Source organism: Mandrillus leucophaeus, unplaced genomic scaffold (genome assembly GCF_000951045.1).
Source record: "Mandrillus leucophaeus isolate KB7577 unplaced genomic scaffold, Mleu.le_1.0 Scaffold559, whole genome shotgun sequence".
In the NCBI taxonomy this organism is placed as follows: domain Eukaryota; kingdom Metazoa; phylum Chordata; class Mammalia; order Primates; family Cercopithecidae; genus Mandrillus; species Mandrillus leucophaeus.
In genome coordinates, this window is record NW_012106019.1 from 322,349 (window position 1) to 344,272 (window position 21,924).

The following is a 21,924-nucleotide window of genomic DNA, read 5'->3' on the forward strand; positions in this document are numbered from 1 at the left end:
GTTTCTTTAGTAATTAGTGGCCCCTATTTCCATTCCTGTAAAATCATTTCTCAGTTTGCAGGATCACGACTCCATCTGTGCAATTGCTGGTTCACTGTTACATACTGTCCCAGTGTTGAAAAACAAGTCACATGCCAGTTTAAATATTATTGACTCATTGAATTATTTTACTAAGAGTGCATGTTGTGATGAAAGGCCAGTCTTTTGTTATTTTTAGAATACTTACTTGAGCTGTATATGCAACTGTATTATTCTCTCACTATCATCTTTCAGTTTGATATCAAGAAATACTAAATTTATGATGAATCTATTCAGTTTGCTACCAAAAAGCAGTACGGTTATGGAGAAGTATTAACATTGTCAAAAAGTACTAAGGTTATGGGGGAGATACACAATCATTAATCTGATGGGGTTTTGTTAAATATGAAATTATCATGAAAATGCAAATAACTATCCATTGCCTTTTTCCAAACCACAAACAGATTTCATCTCCATAGTTTCAAATAATTCTTCACATTCACATATATATCTTTCATGAGTAGCAATAAGAGGTACAACCAACACTCTTGTCACAAAATGGGCCAACTGCCCAACAATGTATGCCTAGAAGGAAGGATGACAAAGACAGGTCTGTTTATTCTATTACTTACACTTCAAGGCTAAATACTAACCCTAAATTTTAAGGATCAGTAATAGCAATAATAATGGCAGCTAACAGTTGATTACTTATTACGTATTAGAAACTGTCATAAGAATTTTATCTGTAATAGCTCTTCTTTTTCCTTCAAAATAAATCTATAAGGTAGGTACTATTATTAACCTTAGTTTACAGATTAGGAAGGTGGGGCTAAGCTACCTTGGGAAAAGGTACTTGCTAAAGGTCACACATTTGGCCTTAGCCAAACCAGGACTTGAATATAGGATCTTCTGACTTAAAAGCCCTGTGACACTACTTTATTGGTACCAACTAGAGGTAGCAGGAATTGCCAGAGTCCTTCTGGACAACTTCCTAGTTATTCAGCACTGACTTTTTACACAACCTGGGAAAAACTGGACAAAGGAAAAGCTATCACCACTGATGCCAGCACTTGCCATGCAAGTATATAGATTCCATCCTTAATGCCACTTTTTCAAAAAAAACAAAGATCCTTCTTGGAAGGAAGATTACATGTAAAACCATAGTACTTTTTATAATTTGAACACATTTAGATATGTCTTCCTTAGTTTCATGTTACCTTCTCTAACATCCAAATAATAAAACAACCAACACAAGTTTCCATTCGCCTCAGGTAGGTATGGGGTTGACATTAAATGGGTTTTTTCTGTGTGACAGGTGTGCTGATAAACCCCTCATCTGGCTTCATGAATACCTCAAAGTACTTTTTTTCCTTTAGAAAATCTTAGTGTATGATTACTCAAACCTGTCTAAGAAGTCATAAATAAACGTATACATATATTTATATATAAATTAATACATGTAAGACAAGGCTGAAAAATCTCACAATTAAATGTTTATAAAGCCAATATTTTGAATACCTGGACTTCCCTGAAAGTCCAGGTTGTATGGTTATTGGGAGTTTTATCCCCCTTGTCTCCTAGGAAGAGCTCCATATAGTTGAGTGACAGTAACATCTGTGTTTCTCTGGGGAGCACATTTAATTGATTCTAATAATAATATATATCAAGGGTGGAGTGATATATATTGTGCTTGTTTCCAAGTACTTCTTAAATTATCAAATATTTCAAATCAGTATACAGCTGAACACTAGTTAGCTTTTGTAACTATATGGCATTCTTGTTAGTCTGAATCTTTAAATTTCTACTTTGTATATCTTTCTGCATTGCTTTAAATATGGGTTTTATTTTAATGTGTGCCGATTTTTCTTAACACAGAAAGAATCCATGAGTGCAAAGCCCAACAAGGCCCTAGCTTGTCATCAGTGTTACTGACTGCCTCAGTGTGAGGGAAGTAGTGTTCTCTTTTCTCTCAATTCAAGACACATATCGGTCTTCTAAGACTTCTCCACCAATGTGGCAGAGAAGAATGAGTTGCATACCAAAATATCTAGGAACAATCTGAAATGGCATGCCACAAGCATAAAAATAATTTGTAATATCTTGCTTATTTTTTAAATTCATAAGCATTCTGCATTCTAGTCTATAACCATGTTAGTTTTACGGTAAACATTAAGAGCTTTTTCCTCAGAATCTATAAATCACAGTGGATACTGCATCAATGTGCCCCACATTTGTGTCCCAGCCCTTTGAACACTGCTATACTTCTGGTACTAAAAGACCTCAGTAAAAAGTATGGATTGTATATCAATTTTTATTTTAAGGGACACAGACCTGTAGCTAATTGCATGACCTAGGATCACCAGTGCTACTAACATTTAATTGTCTGACACAAATGCCTATCCCTTTTTCTGTTTCTTTTTTTTTTTTTTTTTTTTTTTTGACAGAGTCTTGCTACCCCTTCAGCCACTTGAGTAGCTACAGGTATGTGCCGGCACACCCGGCTGATTTTTCTATTTTTTGTAGGGACAGAGTTTCATAATGTTGCCCGGACTGGTCTCAAACTCCTGGGCTCAAGCAATCCACCTGCCTCAGCCTCTCAAAGTGCTGTACAAAGAATAATATAGACATTAATTCCTTGCAAATACTGCAGTTTGAGTTAATTTCAAAATTATAGGCAAGAGACACTGCACCCAGTCCCTATTCCTTTTTATACGAGAGAAGATCTAAAACAACTTCCCTCAGAGTAAATCCTTTTTTGAAATGCCTTTCATATTATAAAATGGAATTTTATCATGGAATTACTCCAAGAAAGAATTCCAAAGACCAAGCTGAACATTTTTTTTTTTTTTTGTGAAAAACTTACGATATCAACTCATGTTTGGTATGATAGATTTTAAAGGGCTAAGATATAGAGAATCACATTCCTTTCCAGGAATTACTTTTGTTTTTATGTCCTTCTGGACTCTAGAATATAAATCTACTCCTAGAACATCACATTCCTTCTTTCGTTTCTTCTTCTCTCTTCCTTTCTTTTCTTATTTGTCTAGCAGAGATAAACTATAAAATTCTACCGCTAGGCAATTCCAATCTGAATTTCTTTTTTCTTAATTTAATGCTTCAAATTGTCTGAAGTGGGTTAGTATCTTTTTCTTCTATAAGCTTAAAATCATGTATTAAAAGTTTACTTAAAGGAAGAGATTCCTACACCAATAAAGAAGCAGCAGAGGGTAAGTTTGTCACATATTTATATCTGTTAATACATGTATCCAGGTCTCCCCACTTATAAAATCAAGAATAATGTACACATGAATTCCTTGCAAATCCCACAGTTTGAGTTAATTTCAAAATATTGAGTTGGTTATTTTCACATTCCAGAGCTCCTGGTCTCCTTCCTGGTTGAATCATACAGCTAAAATACCTCAGGCAATGAGACGTCAAATTCAGTAGCACAGTTTTTCAGACAAAAAATAAGACTAATTCCTGAGGACCATGACAGCATGCTGAAAATTTGCAAGCAAGGAGCCTACACCTTCCTCCAAATGCAAAGCAAGCATAAACACAAAGTGTGATGCCCTCACCTGGGTCAGGTGGCACACAGGCACAGGAAAAGAGAGTGTTGTAGCCCACTTTGAAGTTGGAGTTGATGGGGTAGTAATCTGCAAGCTTGATCATCTTCTTGAAAGCATCATAGATAAAGATGAAGCTAATCAGAGAAGAAAAGCCCTCCTCCGTGAAACGTGTGAAGTATTGAACCAAGAAGCTGGCATCAGTGGCTACCAAAATGAGACACAGGAAGGCGGACCACAGGCCAATCCAAAGGCGAAACTCCAAATAGTCAAAATTATTGTCCCTGGAAAAAAGAAAGAAAGGTGTTTAGATCCCTCCTCCTTGGAACACAAAGAATAATATAAAACTACCAAATGTCTACAGAAAGATTGACAAAAATACAAGATCACCTTTAGCCACTAAATGTGAAACTCTATTTCAGCCAGAAAGCACTAAGTTTAAGAATTTAGTCTAATGATACAATTTCAAAACAATAAAAATTTGAGGAAAACACATTCAAAGTAGTTATATCATTTATATGTGAAAACCTTATTATTTTTCTCATTCAAAAAATATGGTCCCTACCTTCCTAGAGTTTATAGAGTAAATAATTTGCAAACCTAACACTGGTACTTAGTATGTGTTCAATAAATGTTTGTATGAGCTTTATGGGTTTATAAAGACACTAAGATCAGTATGTTTTCTGTCCCTATGTCATCACAGTCTACTGAGGGAAACAAATCGATAAATGTATCACACTATAAAACAGTAAGTGATAATGTTACAGAAGAAGGAGTAACTAATTCTGGTTGGAAGGAAAGAGGAAGTTGCAGAAAAAATTCAAGGTGTTCAGGGATAAGTAGTAGAAACTTTCTGGACAGACCAGAGAGAGCAAGGCCAGGAAGAGGAAAAAGTAGTTAAAAAGATAACATGGCACAAGATGGCCTGTACTGCTCACTGTGTGTGGACAGACTGCCACCAGCATGAGGTGGAATTAGAAATATGAGCTGTCATCAGATCAAGAAAGGCTATCTTGCCATGCTACTGCCAGACCCTTCCACGTCTTATGGAGCTTATGAAGTCTGCCCACAGATCTGATATTCTTCTGCTGAAGCTGGGTGTGAAGCATCTTGCGACCAACATCCTTCTGTGTTTGTCCCACAGCAGACTTAGAATAGGCTACTTCTATCTAAGGAGATCACCGTCTTTTGAGGCCTTTCCCATTTCTTACAACTGAATTATTAATAGTTCAAGATTCACAACTCCGAAAGGATGGGTCAAGTGTTAATGTCTTACCATTTTATACTGATTCCTTTAAAAGTATGTGGAGAGTGCTTTATAATGATTTTTTTAAACTCAATTTATTTGTGATGAAAAAGCGGGTAGTAGTATGTATTACTTGCATGAGAATAAGAAAAAAGTCAAGGATTGTGCATGCTGGACACTCTAGAACCTTGCTTTTAGACAATGAGTTTCTGATAACTGTTGATGATATATCTTAAAACTTTCCCATAGGCAATCAACTCTCCACCTTGATCAGCACCAACCCAATCTTACCCAACCCACAGGTAAGTTTTTGCCTGATACACACCCCCTCATTGATATCCTTACTGATATCTATACTTGCCTTACTGAAAGCCATTTTCCACACCACAGCCAAAATTATCATTTTTAATGAAAGTCAGACACCCCAGCTTAAAATCTTTCAATAGCTTCCCATTGCCCTTAGAATAAAATTCAAATTCTTTACCTAGCACAGTGTCTCGCACATAGAAAGTGCCCAATAAAGACTTGCAGGATGAATAAATGCATGTCTGTACTTAAGACTTGCCTGAGACAGTTACTGACACTGACCTATGAACTATATCTCATGCAACCAAGACATGACTGTTCCTGTGATGGCTAAAAATTATAGAATATTAGAATTCAAAGTTCTTTAGGTACTGTGATGATTAGTTTTATGTCCTGACCAGGCTACAAAGTGCCTAGACATTTGGTCAAACATTATTCTGGGTGTTTCTGTTAGGGTGTTTTTGGAGAAATAAACATACAAATTGGTGGACTTTGAGTAAAGCAGATCACCCTCCATAGTATGTGGGGGGGAACTCATCTCATCAGTTGCAGGCCTGAATAAAACAAAAAAGATTGACCTTCCCCAGGGCAGCAGAGAATTCTCCAGCAGACTGCCTTTGAACTTCTGCAACATCAGCTCTTCCTGGTTCTACAGCAGACAGCCTTCAGACTCAAACTGGAGCATTGGCTCCCCTGGGTCTCTAGCCTGCCAGCCTTCTCAGCCTCTATAATTGCATGAGCCAACTCTTTATAATAAATCTACACACACACTCACATTGTATGGGTTCTGTTTCTCTGGAGAACACTGGCTAATACAGACACCAATCTGTCAAATTACGTCTCATTTTATAGGTAAGGACACCAAGACCAATGGAAGTTAAATCATTTATCCAACATCAAGGTTTTAATGACAGAGCTTGACCAGAAGCCAAATCTCTTGATTCTTAGGTGTTCGTTTTAAAAATTATAGCATGGTTCCCCATCTGATTTGTATTTAGCTCTAGATAGGGTGAATATTAAAAGTCATTGTCTTTTGTTTCTCTCTTCTTATCTAATCACGCAATTGAAATACATTACTGAAGAAGGAGATTATTAATACTGGGGTAAGTTATCTTCGATAGACTTTATGGGATCCTTCTGAAGATAACTTTTACTTTCCTTTGCAGTTTGCTTTATGTCCAGAACACCACTGCTTTAATCCTATGCATGCCTATGTGAGATAAGTAAACTATAGAAAAAATTGAGTTCTAGAAATTTCAGATAATTTACATTATCATACAATGAGTCAGTGTCAGAATAACAACTAAGAAACACAGTTTTGTTACTTCTGAGCCAACATACTTTTTCCCTAAAATAAAAATTTTAAACAATTACCTAGTTTTGCTACCCTAGCAAGAAGATGAAAGAGCAATCTTGATTTGTTTTAGGAATACTAGTAGTTGTTTATAGATTTAATGTTTACAGGACAGGATGAGAAACAAATCCATTAACTAGCTAATGGTTAGGAGCAACATTACTTTGGGTACAAAGGAAAAGATACATGTATAAACTTAAACCTTAGAATCTAAACAATATACTAAACTAGCTGCTTTAAAAGACTTAAGCAATCCTAGAGTAGTTCAACAAGAATGACCCAAATAAAGTCAATAAAGCCAATGGCACTTCATTATGAAAGTGATATGTGTAGAGCATCAAGAAGAAAGAGGAATAAGAAATGAGAAAAATTTAAATAAGTTGATCATCAGTAATGACTGCAGTAAAATGGTATTATTACATCCAATAAATTCCCTTTGTGCCAAATTTAAATAGCAATTAAGTTTTAAAAAGCAACAGGAAATGATATTAGAGACCAAAGAAGAAATTCTGGTGAATTAGAAGGAAAAAATAGATTCATATCGTTATGGCACCACTCAGTGTTCCTAGATATTTTGAATCATAGTTTCTCAGTAGCATAAAACCAAGGATACAGATAAACCGAAGAAGTCATATCTGAAATATGCTACAGAAATTAATGTGTAGCCACTGACAAAGAAATATAAACTCCCTAAAAGAATACACCCAGTAATATCATGGAAGAATTAAAAATTTGAAGGCTTAAAAGTAAACTGTTTAAAGAATATAGGAAAAAAAATACTGAATGACCAAATGATAATAATACAAGTTAAAATTCAACCTTAATTGTGAAGTTTTTATATAGCTTAGAACACATTGCTGAAACATCTTTCAGATTCCTCACTCAAGTAAAAAGAAGGAATCTAATTATTATTGTGATAAAATGTGTAAAAACAATGCAAAACGGATTGCAGAATTTGGGAAATAAAACTACAAGTGTCCTTTGAAAAGTTGTGAGCTATTTTCTTCCTTCTATTACTGATTTTAAGAGATGGCAGCATATCATTCATATTCCTTTAAAAGAATTCTCCAGTTTACAGGGCAAATATCAAAACCTCAGAAATAAATCCATTATTATACAGAGTTTGAGTCCAGTGAACCTACAAAGCAAGGATCTACCTATTCTTCAACAGTGGTAAAACATGTTGGGGAAAATCTGGGCAAGACAAAGTAAAATAGTTCTTACCTGAAGGACTTTTTCAGATCTCTTGCACGCTAAAGTCTAAAGTGAATTACCAAGAGGTGGGTATACGGTATACAGCACTTCCCAGACTTACTGGGACCACAGAAGTTTTTTTTCATGGAGCGTGGAATAAGACTAGTAATAGATGAAACACACTTTGGGAAATAGTGATCTATCCAAATATTTTGTATCTAGACAGAATATTATCACTGCAGGTGCTATTACACAAACAAATGATACAGCATTGTGATTAAAATAATGCTTGCCACATATTACTCAGTGATGGATTTAATGCATGGCTTCTCAAATGTTTCTTGTTGATTTACAACTGTTATCAAATAAATCACTTGGAACTATGTTATGTTACCAATTATGATTAAAAAAAAGGAGAATGTGAACGGAACTTGCTTAGTAAAAGGAAATAATCTGTATCTCACAATTACTTAAAACAAACTGGGATGCAAACATTTTCTGTAGATTAAGGCGCTGATCACATTTCATCCAATAAATCTTTCTGCAAAGTTTGTGCATGTTTGTTCCTGTTTATAGTACATCCTTGTTTAATCTTTCTACAAAGGCTTTCTTGTCTCACACAATGTTTCCTTAAACATATAAAAACTGTTTGACTCTTTCTATAAACTGACATGAATAAAATTCTTTCCAATGTTCTGAGAATTATGAGAAAGGATTTATAGTAATAATTACCTACAGAAAACTCACAATATTACTTAATATTTGGAACTTTTTACATTCTCAAAAGACCCCTGCTGATGTCCTCAACCCTGTTTTCAAAAAAACTGGTTTTAAATCTTCTTTCCCGCCTCCATCCTATGACTATTTTTGATAACACACACACTTTTAAAGGCTATATATGAGTCCGTTAAGTCCATGATGTACTATGAAGGTAATGACAATTCTAAAATTAAAATCCTAAAACTGTATAACAATGTAAGACTATGGGAATGCTGACAAGGAGTGCCAGCAAGGCATGAGACATTCTTCAATCTACCTAAGGATTGAGATCTGCCAGTAAAGGCGATTCTCTCTTAGAGGTATCAATTACATTAGAAAGACGGTAGAAGACCCAATCTGATTTTGAATCTACTTGTGTATTAATGTGGCCACTCAGATAATTCACTTAACTAATTTTTCCCCTTCTTAAAATGATCCATCAATTTCTAAAAGAAAATGCTGATATCATAATTATGATGCCCATTAGAAACGTCTAGTGATTCCTGAAGAGACTTGGACTCTGGAGTCAGAAAGCAAGAATTCATATCCCAGCCCCACTGATGACTTGTGATGTAATATTAGGCAATTTGCTTATTGTTCCTGTGCTTACTTTTTCATCTATAAATCAGGATGTGGTCCCTACCTCACAGGATTGCTGTAAGAATTAAATGAGTTAGTACATATATTAGGATAATACTTGGTACATGATCAACTCTCAATAAATGTTAGGTATTTATTCAGCTGAGTTTTGGAAGCTATCTTTAGTTAAGAACATGAAACTGGGGGTGAAGAGCAGTGGATTAAGTAAAGAGCATCCTGTCTCTTTCATTATTGAATGATGTGAACTTAATCAACTTAATTTCTCTAGTATGTTGGTCAGGATCATGGCAGGAAATAGAAGGCATTCTGAAGTAACAACAAATGGCAAGGCACTCAGGGACCATCAACAGCAGGAAGCCACTACTAACTTCAGGCTTGAAAAGGCCAAGGAAGGAATAGAGCTACCAGAGCCTGGTGAGGGCTAGAGTCAAGGTGGATAAGCCACTTGACAGGGGCTGAAGTCCTCAGGGATAAGCACTGCCAGAATGCTGTGCTAAAACAAAGATGGTGAGCTGGGGAAAGGCAGACATACTCAGACCTCTCTCTCTCTCTCTTCCCGTTCTGTTGGTGCTCCCCATTAGCCAAACCCAAGAGGAAGCCAGAAGGCAAAGGGGCATGGGTGCTGCTGTCCACAGGTATCAGCCCCTAGAGCACAGGGCAGGACGACAGGAAAGAGAAAAAGTGGGAAGGGAGCAAGGACGCACACAACGTAACAGTCTCAGTCGAATCACACCTGAAACAAGTGGTGACTACCTAATTGCTAAGACCCTTTCACCTCTCACATCTGAACATTCCAGTATTCTGAGTGATTTTTAGATCTGCCTAATCACTATTCTATGCTCTATCTAGCCTATAAAGGTTCTACAATTAAGCAATTCTAATTTGCAATTAAATATGTATGTACATACTTGCTGAAATTAAATAGAAGCCTCTCAAAAACTAGGACAGGTCCAGTGCTGCTCAGAATAGTGAGTGGTTGACCAGCAAAAAGGCAAAAGATGGCTCCAGAGACGGCAGTGCCTAGGAAACTCTCCAACACACCCTAAAATAAAGAAAATATAAATGTTAAATGAAACACGTCTTTTTTCTTTTCATTTGTGATGTCACTAGGCAAACAAAGCCACGTGAATATACTATTAGGAGGGTCTTAACATATAAAGAATGAAGAACAAAGGCTCTTACCAATATGCATATTGCCACCATTTATTTCACCTTACATACAATTTAGTCATTGTTCCCTACTCCAAGGGTCGACCTGCTCTAAAGCACTATAATTACTATGATGGCTGGTGTATAGGAGGCAAAAGGTGGCTCTGATCCTTACTAAAATACTAACTGAAGCTTCTACACAAAAAAATCAAATGGTTAGAAGTGACTTGGTATTTTTGGTGGCATTTTCCTCTTTGTGGTTCCCTTCAGTGTTTTAGCCTGATTTCGCCTTGCACATAGTAGGCACTTATAAGTAGCTATCTTTTATGCACAAAAGCTACTTTTTTTTCCCTAGATAAATACCTTTGAAGTAGAGAGGTGCACAAAGGGGACCAAAAAAGTGATCTTTCCTCCATTCTGCAACTTCTAAAACACCAATTTCAAAAGACATTCTCATTACATTTTCAGTGTCCAATGTAAACTTATATAGAAGCTTCAATTAACTATTTCTAGAGAAAATATATGTGCTGGAACATAAACAGGTAGTCTTTTATGGCCACATTTCCTTTTAGTTACATCTCTGGAAATCAACCCATTATTTTCCTTTAGCATAATAAAAACAAAGGATGTCAACAAGGATCATCAATGATGTCAACAAGGATCACTGACTTACAAAACTGTCCTAACTTTCCTAATCACATCACTCCGGACCAATGCTTTCAAGGATGACAAACTAGCCCGTTTCCTGTATTTTTCATTATTTCAAACTTTAGTTATCAGTTTAGTCAGCAGTTAGGTTGGTGCAAAAGTAATCGTGGTTTTTGCCATTAAAGTAATTAAAGTAATGGCAAAAACTACACGATTACTTTTGTACCAACCTATAGACAAGCATATGTGTATTTGTAGGAAGGTTCTTTTGTAGACATAAAATAATATTTTACGAAGACATGATTTTTAAACATAAAAAGATGACAGAAACCCTTTATTCAATACATGAAGCTATAAATCTGAACATTAAAATTTGCAAAATAAAACATTTTCAAATGAGTAAAGAAATTCTATAGCTTTAAAGGACACAATAATATATTCAGTGATAGACAAAACAGTGGAGCAAAATCATGTGATCTCTTGGTATAGGAAGAGTTCTCTCTTCAATTAAACAATAAATTACCTGTTCTTAGAAGTATGATTTATGTCACAAAAAATAAGCCTTTTAATTGAAACCACCCCCTGACTGGAGCAGAGTGGATTTCTGGGGAATCTACAGCGCCCTCAGCCATTTCCTGTGACCCTCAACCCCTGAGTTAACCTATCCATCTGTCAACCTCACTAGGCCACCTCTTACCACTGTCCCAAAAGTTCTCCAGCAACTTCTCATTCACTTATCATTTTTAAAGAAAATACAATATACGTAAAATGATTATGAAGAAATTGTTTTTCGAATCAACTTACAAAACTTAAACACAGTAAGTTCCACTCAAAAGCTTAGGAGACCATTGTTACAATAATTACTCAAAATATTTCTTATTCTACTTCAGAGACAGCAATATTCTCCACAGACTGACACTAGCAGTACCACATGCTCCTCTTTTAAGGGTAGAACTCAATTCAGAAAACAAATGAAAGTCCTTTAGAGCAGCACTAGACAATAATAGAGTTGGGATGACGGTGGATAAAAAACAAGAGGTGACAATTAAGTAGTAAGACTGGTTTCTCTCATGGCAAATACACACACTCTGAAAAAATCCAGAACAAGTCCAGTTCATGCAGAAGTCTAGGTTTGAAGCCTGGCAGGAAGGTCTCATAAGGACTTCCATTTACATGGATGTAGGTCCAGCACATGGCTGAAGGGTGCCATCTCATTATTTATAGCCATTCCGCAGAGAGACTATCTTGCTCGTTCTTCCTCACAGGGACAGAAACCAGAATAACAAGAAAGGGCAGCAGAACCAAGATGTATTTATGCAGAGAAGACAGAAAAGTTTCTCCTAGACCAACAAATAGCATTTACCTTGATTTCTTAAACATTTAGACATTGAGATTCAGGGGAGTTAAGTGATATGAACAAATTCACATTCAATGTGACATAAGTCTTTGGGTCTTCAGTGTATGTACTTGCCCAACCAGACTTCACCCCTCGTAAGGATAAAAGGTGTACCATAGGCTGGGGTTTCAACCCTTGTGCATAGACAGTGGGCTTTCTATGTCTTATAATTCATCTTTCTTTTTTTACAACTTACACCAGTGTGTGCATAAGATGAAAGGTAGAAACTTGAATGCTTCCTGTGGCAGGACAAGCTATGCTCTGGGTGCATGTGACAGGCAGATACACTACAACATTCTTTATCAAGCAAGGAGTGATATTTCTTATCACTGCTATGGGATCAAGACCGCACTGACTGAATGTAAGGGAGAATATAAAGGGGAAAGGAGCAATTCAAAAGGAGAGATTTTTGCATTCTCTACTTGATTTGACATCGCTACTAATCTCGGGGAGGATAAGAACAGGGTCTTCTGGCATCATCCATGTTTCTCTTTCTCTCATCATGCTATCCACCATCTCTACATGTGGTCTGTAGGCACTCAGCAAATGCTAAAGGAACGAAGAAGCAAGGCACAAATCATACTCCAGGTTCCACCTATCAAAGGTCAACAGGCGTTGTTGCTCATTCAGTAAAGATAACAACCAATTTCTTCCAGAAAACCACTTTAATTTATGGAAACCATACAACTGTTAAAAGGCAGATTATTTTTATTTCAGTACTTGATCCTTTGGTAAGTACTACAGTTTCCATTCTGTTGCTGACAATCTTGAAACAGAGACAGGTGATTGATTATACACACTGCACTGGAAACTTGCTTAAATTTAGAGATGTTTCCAGTATTTCTGAGAAAAGAACTATTTGACATTTTCCTCTTCACAATACAGAAATTTAAAAAACAATATCAATGAATAACTCTAGTGTAACTGTAACTAAAGTTTACAGCAATTTATAAGGTGAACTATCAGAAATCTCTTTGCTGATTTATTATATTCAGTGTTCGCTGAGACAAAAAGGAAAACAATGTGTGGATATGTGTATTTTTAAAAGCCATAACTCATAAAGGCATTTCTACACCTGATTTCTCAGAGGAACAAATTTCCTAGCAATTTATGAGGCTGCGGACAGTTGAACTCTGAGGTGTGGAGCCACAGGATGCCACAAAGTGCTCCCGTCCATATTGGTTGGGCTTTCATTCTATTCCACTTCTGATCATGTGACACCACTGTAGCAGAGTAGAAAGAGCAAACAACTGGCAGTCAGAAATCTGGAGTCGAGGCTCCGTTCTGCCAAAGAGAGCTGATGGTCTTAGAAATGTGACTTCACCTCAGTCAATTTCAGTATTTTTATGGAGAGGAAAAATTGAGATACTAGGGTAGAGCACTGGACTCTGGAGTCAGACAATCCCAGATTGGCATCTATACCATATTATTTCCTAGACCAATGACTTTAAGCAAGTTATTTAACTTACCTATGCTTCCTGGGGTTAGTATGCACGTTAGATAGATAATGTATGTAAGGTGCTTAGCATAGTCTCTGACTGATAAAAACCTTTTTGATACATGGCAACAATATGTGTACTGTACGTATTTAAATATCAGATGACGGCCGGGCGTGGTGGCTCACACCTGTAATCCCAGCACTTTGGGAGGCTGAGGTGGACAGATCAATCTACCTGAGGTCAGGAGTTCGAGACCAGCCTGGCCAACATGGAGAAACTCTGCTTCTACTAAAAACACAAAAATTAGCCGGGCATGGTGGTGCACGCCTGTAGTCCCACCTACTCAGGAGGCTGAGGCAGGAGAATTCCTTGAACCCAGGAGGCAGAGGTTGCAGTGAGCTGAGATCACGCTACTCCACTCCAGACTGGGTGACAATCTAAAAAAAAAAAAAAAAAAAAAAAAAAAATGAGGAGGTTGGACTGGATAGTCTGTAAGGTCTCTTCCAGGTGGCTCAGCACAAAGAGCCTGTCGTGGAGTCAGGGACATCTGAATTTAAATCTCAGTTCTACCAGTGACCAACTGGGTAACCTTTCTAAATCCTACTTCTCTTCTGTAAAATCAATAGCTACTTCACAGGATAATTATTTGGATAAATGAAAGAATAATATGTAAAGAGCTAAGAACAGAGCCTCGTATAAAGCAGAGATACAATCTAATGTTGATTTCTTTTCCTTGGCTGCTTTTCATCACCTTCTTTACAGCCTCTCTCTATTATTTCTTTTTCCTTTAAGAGACGAAGCAGATAAAAAGAAATGATATGAAAAGATAAAATTAGTCTTCAGAAGAAACAGGTAAAAAAAAGCCTCTTTAGGTCTACAGTATTTCCCAGAGCAAATTTTAAATCAACAGAAATCTTAAGTGGCAACACTATGGCCGTTGAGAGCCATTTTACATTCCTTTGCATCACACACAAGTCAATGATAACAAACAAAATAGCTTGTTTTACTTGACAGCAGTGAAGTCAAAATCGATATCCAAAAACATTTGTGAATATTTTTCAGCTTGTATTAGGGTACAAAATTAAACCAAGGATGGCCTGTGTTTTTTAAAAGTCAAGAAATTAGGACAAGTCCCAGAATAGTAAAACATATTTTTTACTAAAAGAAATTAGACCATAGGAGCAAGATTCTAAAAAAAATTAAAAACCAACCACGATTTGTAATACCAGCATTTTATGTCTTTGAGCAACTTGGGACAAGGGCTGCCAAGGCCACCATTACCTGTCATGGCTAATGCAAAGCAAGCACATTCAAGATGATAAAACATTAAACATTAAAAATCTATGCTGTCAACTTTGACTTTATTGCAATTTGGTTTCTTCATATAACGCTAAAAAGTGACTTTTGTTGTTTTATGTCCTTTTTATTAAGGACTTTATTATTTTGATTAATAATTATAACCCTGTTTAGGGAGGCTGAGTGACAAAAACAGAAGGGGAAAAAAGGCTAAGGAGAAAAGTGGTAGAACAGCCTAGGAAAACAAAAAATTTTCTCTTTTTTTTGACAATTTCCCACCCAGTAAGTATGGAAAATAAAGGTGGCATCAAATGATAAAGCATTTACCAACATTACTGTCGTGTTTCAGGCTTTAGAAATTTTTTGTTTATAACAGTAAAAAGAAATGCCAGTCCTTGTGGTGGTATTCATAAGGAACTCTGCAGCATACTGAATAATAAATTAGAAAATTAAATTTTTCTAGATAAGCCTTTGAAGCTAAAGTTTAGTCAAGAATTATGAAGTAGCCCAATGCCACTGGAAATAAGTAGTCAGAGAGGAATTACCTATCTGAGTTTTGATGTCAGGTCACCAGCATAAGCCAAACCACATGATCAAAAATAAGTGGAGAAATGATTCAAGTATCTAAAGCAAATTTGGGTCACATGGGAGTCATCTCAGAAGATTTTTTTAATACAAAAAATACTGATTCTTTATTTCCACCCTAAACAATTAAATCAGAACCAATGAAGATAATGCCTAGGGATTTGGTATTTTTTTAAGTTCCCCAAGTGATTCCCATGTGCCCCAAATGTGAGATGTACCTCCCCTTCTCCTTCAGAATAGCAGTAACGATTGGTCACACAGACCATTCATCTACACTAGGGAAGGAGACTGGATATACAACCCTCGTTTTTTATTTCCCCTGTGTAGCTACAGCCAATAAATCAGTGATTTCTGTCCTGACAGATCACAGCTGCCAAATCCTTATTGCCATCCACTCTGCCTAAACTACTTTGCCGTCATAAGCAGGATTTCTGTTTACAATGCCAGCAGGAAATGATAAAAAGGCAAGACTTGAAAGACGGATTATCTCCCTGCTTGAAGAAAAGTACAAGCCAAAAATCTTACCAACAGTTCCAAGTCTAATAGACTGGATGAGCAAGACATGGAGGGCTTTCTAATACTTTTTGTTTGTTTGAAGAGCTGTGAATATGTATCTAGATCATCGGAAACATTAGGCCCATATAACCTTACACAAAAACCAATTCCAGATGGATAAAAAATTTCAATGAAAACAGAAAAGAACTAAAATATGTGGGTAAATATTTCTTTAATCTTGGGGTAGGGAAAGCCTTTCTAAATATATGATGAAAAGAAGAAACTATTAAAAAACTGACAATTTTAGCTACATAAAAATTAAGATCTATACAGGAAAAGAAATCATAAATAAGGTTAAAAGACATGGCAGCTCTAAGAAAAATACAGTTTGTAATATTTCTCACAAGCAAAGAGAAAATATCCTTATTATACAAAGAGTTCTCATAAGGCAATGAAAAAAACCCTAAATGCCCCAAAAGGAAAATATACCAATGATACAAGTATAAAGAGTATAGACAATCAATAAAAATGCGAAAGGAGATTCACCCTCACTAAGTAATCAAAGAAATTAGAATTAAATAAAAATGAACCATTATTTTTCAACCCACAGAATGACAAAAATGAAAATATGGGACAAAATTCTGTTTTCACAAGGGTATAAGAAAGTGGACATCCTTGTCTGTTATTGTTAGACGTATGATCTGGTATAACCTTCTGTAGTGTATTTGAAACAAATATCAAAAAATAAAATGAGCATATCCTGCAATCATTCTGCTAGAAATTTGCCCTAGGAAGGTAATCTCAATAATAAACATGTAGTTAATCACCTACATTTTTTTGTTTATAAAAAAACAGGAAAAACTAAAAGTCCACTAAGAGGGGCTCTGTTACAGTAAATTATAGCACATGCATCATGTGTATAAATATATGTAGTCATTAAAAATGATGTTAAATATTCATACTGAAGTGGAAAGACATCCATGAAATACTAAAATTATGTAACAGCATGTATAGGATTTTATTTATATAAAATCCTATATATCAATCTATCTGTATACACATGAACTTTAAGATATATGGGAAAATGCTCATGACAATGTTAATAATGATTAATTTATTTATATAAAGTCCTATATATCAATCTATCTGCATACACATGAATTTCAAGATGTATGGGAAAATGTTCACAACAATGTTAATAATGATTAATTCTGGTTGATGGGTTTCAGGGCAAAATTACCTTCTACATATTTTTTTGGGATTTTTGGAATTTTCTACAATATATAATTATATCTTATTCTCAAAACAGTTGCAAACCAAACACAAAATAAGAATTAGAATTTAGCATCAGTTGAGACTCCCCACATCCCTGCCTAAATCACTATCATTTTCTGATCACCAAGAAAATAGGGTGGCAAAGGTCTTTCAAATAAAAAACCCACCAAATACACATTACTTAACCTCAATCAAACAGGATTTAATTTACAACTTGCCCATGAAGCAAAGCACATTATTTGAAGTTCCTTTAAAGAAGGAATAGCTAATAAATTTTAGAGGCAACCAGGTAATGCAGAATCCTTATTTTGTCGCTAAATAGGTCTATTTATTTTTACCTACCAAAATTGTGTCATTCCAACAGATTATCTCCACCTAACTTTGAAACTGGAATATGTTGATAGTGTAGACTAACGTCACCTTATATTTTCACTTCAAGGAGGAAATGCATTTTGGTGCCAAAGGACAACACTCAGCTAAATTGAAATTCTTGTACAATTCTCAATATAGTAAAGCAATTACCAATTTGCTTTAATCTTGCTGTTATAAATTACACATAATAGGCTTTGTAAAGATTCGTCTATCTTATCAAGGAACATCACATGTGAATAAGAAATGATACAGTTCCAACTTAAGCAGGTTGATTAAATATTCTCAGCACAGCTTTATGTTAAAATAAAGTCTCAAATTTGGAGATGCCAACTATAAATGTTCCTTATTATGAGACAAGTTCCCTTAAAATGTGCTCTGTTAAGCTCCATAAATATCACAAAATTCACAGAATCTAAAAATCTTACTGTATTCTTTTGCTAAAAGGTTTGTGAAAATAGGATTATATTTACTCCTGGAAAAAAATTAAAATTACTTTCTTCACTCAGTGTTCACTCTAGACTGTGCTTATTCATTCACAATCAACGATGTAGTTTTAAATTAAAAGACTTTCTGTATTTCATAACACTAAAAGGAACAATTTTTTAAATAAGACTTGTCACAAGGTATCAAAAATTATTCCTTACATAAGTATCTTGCCCATAGACTAAGTAATCCATAAATATTTGTTGATTTAATTTGCATTAAGGTTCCATTCAGACAGTACTTTGAATGAAAAACCAATGGTAGTAATACATTCTACTGAAATATATTTATACACTGACATTTAACAATGTAATTAGAAGTAGCTAAATGAATTCAGCAGTATACTTGTTTGGCAACCAAGAGTATAAATGAATTGGCCCATCCATATGAATGGGTTCCGCATCAGTGGATTCAACCAACTCCAGATCAAAAATAGTCAGGAAAAACTAAAAATAAAACATAACAATATAACAATAAATGCTAATACAAAATTTAAAATATAGTATAACATATTTCATAGTATTTGCATTGTATTAGGCATTATAAGTAACCTAGAGATAATTTGAAGTATATGGATGTGCAAAGGTACTACATAAATAGTACCCCATTTTGTAAAAGAGATTTGCACATTGATGAATTTTGGTATCCATGGGAAGAAAGGGGGTCCTGGAACCAATCCTCTGCTGATAGCGAGGAATGACTGCAACAATGCAGTGAGTTGGCACACATGGTTACAGAGAGTTTAGTTGTGAAGGGGACATGTTTTTTAGGATGGTAAGGCTGAAAAGTCTTTGTTTACCTGACAATATGGCAAGGACACCAGAGCATTACTGTGGGACTTACTATAAGAAAAGGAAAATAAGAGTGTTGCACAATTCTCGGACTTCAGAAAGCTTATGTTCGAGTCCTCCATTGCTGAACTATAAAAAAGGGAAACAGTCACAAGTCAGGGTTGCATCTGAGATGAATGTAAGATCAACTCTTGGCTGAGTGGTTCAGTTATTCAAAGAAGCCCCAGCTAAAGTTTACTGCTGACATTTAACAAGAAATTTGTGAATACCGGTTCTGTAAGTCCCAGAGTTCTCTCAGAGCAGCATAACGGGCAAAATGTGTACGCCAAACTAGTGAATTCATGCAATCATCTATGTCAGCATTATAATTGTATGATTGTACTTAGAGTCACTGTAGCCTCAACTCTTCTATTTTGAACATAATTTCATGGGAAATAATCTACATAGCTCCCAAAATAATCTGCTTCTAATTATATATGCATATATATATGCTCTAAGATAAATGCTTCAAGCAGGCAAGACCTTCTGAACAGAAGTTGGCAGAAGAGTTTGCTTAGACAACAGCCATGCAGTGACTCATCTGTGTTTTCACAACACGTTTCTACCCAGCACCCATGTCTATTTGTAGCCTGACAATAAAGGCCCTATGTGAACCATCTCTGAGCTGTCTGCCTTTAAAAGCAAGGACACTGTTCTCATTTGACTCATTTGAGCTGCCTGTGCTTTTGAGAATAACCCACTGCCACATTTATGAAGGCATGTGACATAACTGCAGACTATTTCAGGCTCTGCCAATGCTTTTCTGCTTAGTCTTGGTCTACTGTTTAGAAAAGCAAGTGAAGCCAGAGGACTTCATCCCCTAAATAAGCCCACTACACCCCACTACTGGTATCTCTTGGGTGTAACTGTAAAAGACTGTTTTCATCAACACCCTACACTATAACTGGGATTCAAAATTGGAATTCCTGTCTATTTTGCTCATCTATCTTTATCTCCAGCACTTAAAACAGTGTCAAACACATAGTAGATACTCCATAAATATTTGCAATGAATGAATCAACTTCTGCCATAGACTTGTAAAATGACCTAGGCCTTAGCACCAAATCCATAAAATATTTTCTTATCCTGGTCCCAGGTCAAGAAGACTTCTCCTGCCAGAAAATCAAAAATTTTGTGTGGTAAAGTACACACCCTTTCAATCAAGAGATTATCTTCCACATACGAAATCACCTGACTCCCTAGTCCTTAAAATAGATAAAATTATTAATATTTGTTAAGTTTCAGTTCAACAAATTTAAATTAATAGTCATTAATTTTCTATCCCTCTTTTTCAGTGTTTTTGCCACTTACTGTGACTTCCAGATGTATCAAATTGTAGTCTAGGAGAAAGACATTACCAATATGTTTCTTAAAGGAAAAAAGTTTCAGAAGAGAGTGAAAAATATGTTCTTCAGTATTTTCAAACAATCCACCCACAGTTTCAGTGAAATTAGCAATGGATGTTACAAAATCTATTAATAAAATAATCAAATTACATCTGGAAAATTTCCCCACACATTTGAAAGTCAACTCCTAGGAGTCACATCCAGCAAACGGTTATTTTAGTGGACTACTTAACATCCTGAAGCACTGAAAGTATTTACGTTTCTCCTGAAATCTTTAGAACACAGTAAATAGCTAATTCCACCAGCAAGGCCTTTCCCAGGTCATACATCACAGAGGAGAAAAATACCAATTAACTATGTATGTTACATAATAGAGTCCTCTACTTTCCCAAAACTTACTCATATGGAAGTTCATCCATCTAGGAGGGATTAAAACAGATCTGAACAGATTTCTTCTCTACAGTTAGATGCAACATTATAAAGCCAAGTCTTATGAGGTTGCAAAGAATTACAATTCAATTTTAAAAAGTCAATAAACTAATACACATAGGCAATATTGCAATGTCCCCATCTCAATGAGGATGTCCACCAAAAAATGTTTAAAAATTATCTGCACAACACAAGAAAGTCTCTATACATTCTGACAGACTGACAAATGGAAGACAGTTTTGTTCTTACCACCCTCTCAAAATCACAGCTTTCTTCTATTTTCTTAACATGTGGTTGCCTGTATTAACTTCTTCAAGCTGGCCGTAGGGTGTTCCCCCAGTGCCATCTTCTCCATTTTTTTTCTTGAACGATCTGTTTTAGTTATCTTTATGCTGTCATTTAGATGAAGAATAGCTGTGCAACTTGGATATAGATCAACTTTTATAAAAATTATATTACTGACATCACTCCTACAATTTAATGTATTCATTTTTGTCTTACAAATGAGAGGAAAGGAGACAAACACGCTCTGTGTATTTCATCTCTATGTCCCATTAGAGTTGGTTCTTATAACCCATGCTGCAGATCTCTCACTGGTAACACAGAGATATGTGTTCTTTGACCAGCACGATGTTATTTTCTAAAATGTTAATCAGTTGCCAATATTTAAAAATCGCTGGTTTCACTAAGAATTAGAATTTTCAGCCTCTCTTTGAAGATCAGAGAATGAAGCAATACTGGGTACACATTCACATGGGAAAAAGCAAAGCTGAGTGGCAACTGCTTCTTTCTGCTGGAACATGAACTCTCAGAAGTCATCACAGCCTCCTCACTGTGAGAAAGTCCAAGTTAGCTATGTGAAGAAGTCGTGAGGAGAGTATCCAGGCCCCAAATATTCTGGACATCCTAGCTTAGGCACCAACACATGAGTAAAGAAGCTGCTGCATGACCTCAACCTCTGCTGCCATCTGACTGCAAGTGGATGAGCGACCAAATGGAGAGAACTACTCAGCTGAGCCAACTCACCATCCAAACCATGAAAGAGAGTCATCAAATGGTTGTTTCAAGCCTCTAAGTTTTGGGGTAACATGCTATGAAGTGCTAGATAAGATCTAAAAGATAAAACTGCACTTGACAA

General features: G+C 35.8%; 1 protein-coding gene across 4 annotated transcripts in view; it reads right to left on the bottom strand.

Moving 5' to 3' along the window:
• SLC4A4 (solute carrier family 4 (sodium bicarbonate cotransporter), member 4) overlaps window positions 1-21,924 on the bottom strand; it is a 365,688-nt gene that overhangs the window by 123,593 nt on the left and 220,171 nt on the right. For all 4 annotated transcript variants that reach the window (XM_011998142.1, XM_011998138.1, XM_011998140.1 and 1 more), the window contains 2 exons: window positions 9,952-10,085; window positions 3,597-3,868 (listed from right to left, as the gene is read on the bottom strand). In XM_011998142.1, the coding sequence (XP_011853532.1) occupies window positions 3,597-3,868; window positions 9,952-10,085 (406 nt within the window). The remainder of the gene's footprint in view (window positions 1-3,596; window positions 3,869-9,951; window positions 10,086-21,924) is intronic.